We start from the raw sequence: 6000 nt of genomic DNA, 5'->3' as shown, positions 1-6000 counted from the left end.
ACAGACATGATCAGAAGGCAACCGCCACCTCAGAGGGCGACAGCCTCCGTGCTCCTGGCATTCATTCATCAGCAGATCATGATGCAACCCTACCCCAGGGCATCCAAAATTTAGCAAGAAAAAGGCCCATGAATTAACATCGGTTCTGCCAAGAGTAAAAAGAATCAAAACCAAATTAAAACAAAAACAAAGCAAGTTGATTTCGTGTGAAAAGGCCGGCGCGTCATCAGGCCATCTACGGCTGGAGACCGAGCGGAGATGGGAGCGAAGCAGGTGAAGGAAGGGCGAGTAACGTCACACAGCCACACAGCAGGAGAAGGTGGAGAGGGGCAAGACCTGAAAGAAGAGAAGGCTGGAAAATGAATACACGGAAAGGGAGGGCTTTTTAAATCAAATAATGGTAAATCAAAATTATCCAAAGAATCAAAGAAACAAAATCCCGAGGTGATCACTGAGAAGAGGAAGCCATCCTTGTCCCTGAGTCACAAGGAATGGCCAAGTCAGCTGAAGGCAGGGAGGTCAGGTGGGGCATGTGGCCTGAGGCTGAGTCCTCACCTCTGGGATCGCCCGGGGCGGGGGGGGGTGGGGTGGGTGGTGGTGAGACTTAGACATTGTTTTAAAAAGAGATAAGGCACAAATGGGAGTCACTCATGCTAAGTCCACTCAATAAACTCAGACGTGACATCTAAATTACAGAATTATAGTTGCAACCTCTCCCAGGAGTGGAATCTTAAACTCGCATCAACCTGAAGCCACCCGATCAGCACTGGTGAGGTAACCTGCCTGACAGACCCCTGCTGTCCCCCAAAGGAAGGTGACCTTGCCTGAAATAATGCACTCTGCCAAGAACTTCCTTGTCCCACCCTCTTCTGCTATAAGTCTTTCACTTCGCACAGCTCCTCAGAGCTCCTTTCTCTCTGCTACATGGGGGGATGCTGAATCACTGAATAAAGCCAATAAGATCTTTAAAACTTCCTCAGTTGAATTTTCTTTTTTCAGGGTTGGTGGCAGTGGTGGGACCTACAGGAAACTTCAGACACCTTTGAGGGCAATGAGAAACAGCTAGCTGTGGTATGCGTGAACCCTTTGAGGTCTCTGTCTTTCTCACCATTTCTGAGGGCCACGGGAAGTTCCTCCTGGTTCTGAGCTCTGCTCTCTTGGCGTTGAGCTCAATTTAACGGGCTTTCTATGGTCCCCACTTGACTAGACCATGCTGGGAACTGTAGCTACTTCAGTCCGCAGTTCCCCATTTGATGGGAATCCCGGGCCACGGCTCCCATTCTCTGGGGTCTGCTGGTTCAGTACTTCCCTGAGTGCCCAGCTCCACAGTGAGAACTGCTGGTGGTGCAAAGCCTTTCTCTGGTTAGTCACATCGCAGTTCCTGCTGGTTAAGGTGCACACAAGGTCAAGGCTATTGCGGATGAGACGCTCAGAAGCCAAAACCTACAAAACTGACGGGCACAGGCCCAGCATTAAACAGCCATTAGAGTGTTTGCCAGCTAACCCTGAGACTCCTGTGTTAGCGTAACCTGGTCATACAACGGACACTACGGTGACACTGGGTTACCTGCCAACCTCAAAAAATTTCCATGCAATAAGGTACACTGTAAAACATCACAGAATTCCTAACAGCATAGCCCTTTAGGTATTCATTTGGCTCTGGGAGACTCACAGGCTTAGCTAGAAGAAATAGGATCTTTAAATTCTAGAGTTGAGGGTGTCTGGGTGGTTATCAGTTGGTTAAGCGTCTGCCTTCGGGTCAGTTCATGATCTCAGGGTTCTGGGACTGAGGGGGTTCCCTGCTCAGTGGGGAGTGTGCATCTCCCTCTGCCCCTCCCCGCCTGGCTCATGTTGGCGCGCATGTGCTCTCTCTCTCACTCTCTCTCTCTCTCTAAAAAAAAAAAAAAAAAAAATCTTAAAAAAAAAAATCCGGAGTTCAGCACAAACACTTTTAGCAGATCTACTTATTTTATGGCTATAAACTATAGTCCCAGAAGCTATAGATATCTACAAAAATGCAAAATCTTGCTAAAGATAACCTAGATTTACGATGGCCAATATGGGAATATTCCAATTAGAAAAGATCATTTATTTAAGAAGTACACTGAAAAAGCAAGGGTTATAAATCAAGCAAACAGAATGGAGTAACTATTTTAACTGGTATGCAAAAGCTTCCAAAGGCTTCAAGATTCCAAAACAGTTTTATTGCAGTTTTTTTTGCAAAGGCTAATGAAAGATTAAAGATACAAAAGATACCTAAAACAATACATAGGCCTCCCCTTCACACTCTCCTAGGAGTACAACATCAAAACACTTGCCCAGACATCAACATATCATTTGTAAGCAACTGGGCCATTATAAAAAAATTTCTCCTCAAAGGTTCTGGTTAAATCCTTCAATATCAACTTGAATACCCCCATATCTGCCTTTGAAGGCGATTCCCCCCCACCATATGGGCTCCTCCCAGAGTTGGTGGGATTCTGAGGGATTTTCTGATAAAGTGCTATGTTATTCCCTTAAACAGCCAAGAAAAACTAAAATTAAAATTAACAAAAAATCTTGCCAAACTCTCGTAGATACCAGAGACTACAGAGGGGATTCTGGGAAAACTGGTAGAAGCAAGAGACAAGTGAGAATGCACACCTCTCCTGAATCGCCGTCAGCAATGCCTCATTATCCCAAAGGCAAAAATAAAATGTCATGCTGTCCTTTTCTTTCCAAACCCAAACACACTGGTTCTTGATCCTTTCTTTCTCAGGGACAGCTACTGCTTTCTTGCTTGTCTTGTGTCTTAAGAATCTGGCTTGCTTTTCTGTCTGAATAGGACATGCAGGTTGCTGGTTCTTTCCTTTGACTATCTTAGAGTAACTCTGGATCTTGGGAAGATAGTAAGTATCCTTTTATACCCCCGTAGGGTCCCCTCTTACACTGAAGGGGGGCTATTCACTACTACCAGAAACATCTACTATATGTCCTGGTTGAAAAGTGACAAGACATTTAGAAGGAGTTTTTAAATAGCTCTGTGGTCAGAAGTTGGCCAGACTAGAAGCTGATAATCAGAGCCTGATAGGAAGTTTTCTTAGGCCTTCTTCCCTAAGCTAAATGAAACCATGTACCCAGACAAAACAGCATCTGAAGTCTCTGTGAAAGGATTTATTAAAACATTCCACAGAAGAACAGTTCCAAATCCAGAAAACAGGAATATTTTGATTTCCATCTCAGTTGGAAAGCTCCTCCCTGATATAAAGAAGCAAACTGAGGATAATGCAGTTGGATAGGTCAACCAACTTAGGATATCATTTAAGTTGCAACCCAATTCTTTGAGGAATTAAAGCAACTGTCCACATCTTTTTTTTTTTTTAAGATTTTATTTATTTATTTGACAGAGAGATCACAAGTAGATAGAGAGGCAGGCAGAGAGAGAGAGGGAAGCAGGCTCCCCACTGAGCAGAGAGCCCGATGCGGGACTCAATCCCAGGACCCTGAGATCACGACCCGAGCCAAAGGCAGCAGCTTAAACCATTGAGCCACCCAGTCGCCCCGCAACTATCCACATCTTATAAATCTTCACAAAACAAGAGATTCGGTTCCAGAAGCAATCTGAAGTCCATTTCTTTCTTCTTTTTTCTTTTTTTAACCAACATCAAACCCACCCCATATCTCTTTAAGATTTTATTTATTAATTTTGACAGAGAGAGATCACAAGTAGGCAGAGAGGCAGGCAGAGAGAGTGAGAGGGAAGCAGGCTCCCTTCAGTGCAGAGAGCCCGACATGGGACTCGATCCCAGGACCCTGAGATCATGACCTGAGCTGAAGGCAGCGGCTTAAACCACTGAGCCACCCAGGCGCCCGCCCCATATCTCTTTAAAGCCTTCTAATTATAATGAAAATTTTGGCCTTGGGAAACAAAAGTCTTTCTTGGAGGCCTTTACTTGCTTTCCCTGAGCCTCCGTGATGTAAACGGTCTACCTGGTCTTTTCTGTACCTCTTATCTAGGCCTTCTCAGACCTCAGCCAAAGGCAGAGGCTTAACCCACTAAGCCACCCAGGTGCCCCCCAAATGAAGTCTTCTTGACCTAGAAGTAACTTTGGGATTTTTCAGAGGATCCCTGAAAATCCTAAAAATGAGAGAGATGTTCCCAATTTAGGCTTATTTGTTGTATTACATCATCATGGGCAGCATTATCAATTCAGTGATACTAAACCTTCTTAGGTTCTGATATGTCCCAATGCAAAATTATCAGTCATAATTCCAGCTGTTATCTTAAATGGTGAATATCACAAAATAACCACATCTCCAGTTATTTCCATTACAACGAACTCTCATCTAATCTTTAACTCTGGACAATTTTAAGTCTTCTGTCACTTACAAAGAGTTATTTTATTCTGATGCCTTCACAGAAGTGTTCGTGGAAAGGACTATGACAAGTAAAGATTTCTCCCCCCCCCCTTTTTTTTTAAAGAGAATGGGAGAGGGGGAGAGGGAGAGAGACTCTTAAGCAGGATCATTAGCTGAACTGTAATCAGGAATCAGTCGATTAACTGGCTGAGACCCCCAGGTACACCAACAAGTAAAGATTTCTCATTAACTTCAAGGCCATAAAACTGAATTGAGGAAGAATTTCTAGAACTAATGGAAACACTGGATTCAAGCAGAATTAGTATTAAATTACATAGGGCTGAATGAACTGAGGATGATTAAAATTTTACATGACCTTTTGTGTGAAACACTGCTAGTTCCTCAGTGTTTTACTTTCAAAGATTTAGGGAAACATTTTCACTTAAGTCATCTATGACCTACAGCAATTTGGTAGGGCATACTTTTGTAAACAAAAATGAAACATTTACTTTTTCTCCCTACTGATCCCTCCAGAATTTGTAAACTCTACAGTATTCTTTTCATGGTAATATACTTGGTTATTTATGTAAGTTCAATAAAAATCTGTTCTCCTTGTAACAGGACACAGATGGAAACACTGGCTATATTACCAAGGCTTTGACTGGAATGTCCTATTTTAGAAATACGCATGGACTCAGATATGGCCAAAGAGCTTTAAAGAACTGCTTGACAAATCGGGCTGGTACCTTGCTTACGGGGTTCCTGGAGCCTTCCAGGTGAGTAAAGAAGGTCAATTCCTGGCAGGCCTGTGAGTCTCAGAACATTTGGGGGAAACTTTGAGAAGAGAGAAAGTCACCCAAACTAAAGATACTGTAGGTAAAATCTAACGGGGAGTCCTTGGCTTGGCTTCCTGGTTTCAGATAAGAATTCAATCTGAGATTCCTTATGCAAAGTTCCAGCAAAGCAGTCTTTAAAAGGGCTTATATGGTCAATCGCTATTCTTGCCGCACTTATAAAATCAGGGTAATTAAAGCAAACAAAGTAATTTTATTGTGATGATGTTTAAAATAATAGGAATAACTATAGAGAGAAAAACTGTGTTTGCATCTTTGTAGATACTAGATTCTAAGCTGTAAATGTCTTTGAGGTTTTGCTCCATACCTGCTTATAAATAGCCTGGACTGGCTCCTGATTTCTAGTTTTTGCAAATATCTGGCTAGGACTCTCCAAACTAATGTTTCCTAGTTTCTGCCATCCTTCTGATTTGGAATCACTAAGAACAAAGACAGTTCTCAAGGGCTATTCCAAGTCCTCCTCACTCCCCAGATGGCAACCAAACTGCAGGCACCTGAACCTTGGGTCCCTACCTCCCAATTAAAAAGGGCCCCTTCGTGCAAAAAGAATGAATACTGTTACGCTGAAAAAATAAATAAAATGGAAAAAAAAAAAAGGGCCCCTTCAGACTCTAGGAGCTATAGAGCAGCTGGAGACCTCAACACCAAACTGACGAGGAAGTAGCTGACATCAAAGTGGACTGCTGCCACCCAAGATGCTGGATCAAGACTTCATTCTTTAAACATGAAATGAAATTCTTTCCTCGTCCTTTACTCTACTCTGGGACGGGTCTGGAAAGAAAGCCACCACCCGTATCTCTCAGGCCAT

The 6000-nt window shown here is 43.1% G+C and overlaps 1 protein-coding gene across 2 annotated transcripts in view; it reads right to left on the bottom strand.

Annotated features, from left to right (window-relative positions):
- Positions 1–278: 278 nt before the first annotated feature.
- Positions 279–6000, bottom strand: part of LOC123929097 (cilia- and flagella-associated protein 251-like) — a 259785-nt gene continuing 254063 nt past the window's right edge. For both annotated transcript variants that reach the window (XM_045984342.1, XM_045984341.1), the window contains exon 5: positions 279–336. In XM_045984342.1, the coding sequence (XP_045840298.1) occupies positions 295–336 (42 nt within the window). In that variant the 3' untranslated portion in view covers positions 279–294. The remainder of the gene's footprint in view (positions 337–6000) is intronic.

Source organism: Meles meles, chromosome 18 (assembly GCF_922984935.1).
Source record: "Meles meles chromosome 18, mMelMel3.1 paternal haplotype, whole genome shotgun sequence".
In the NCBI taxonomy this organism is placed as follows: domain Eukaryota; kingdom Metazoa; phylum Chordata; class Mammalia; order Carnivora; family Mustelidae; genus Meles; species Meles meles.
The sequence above is the reverse complement of the archived record's forward strand: the minus strand, read 5'-3'. Positions and strand labels throughout refer to the sequence as shown.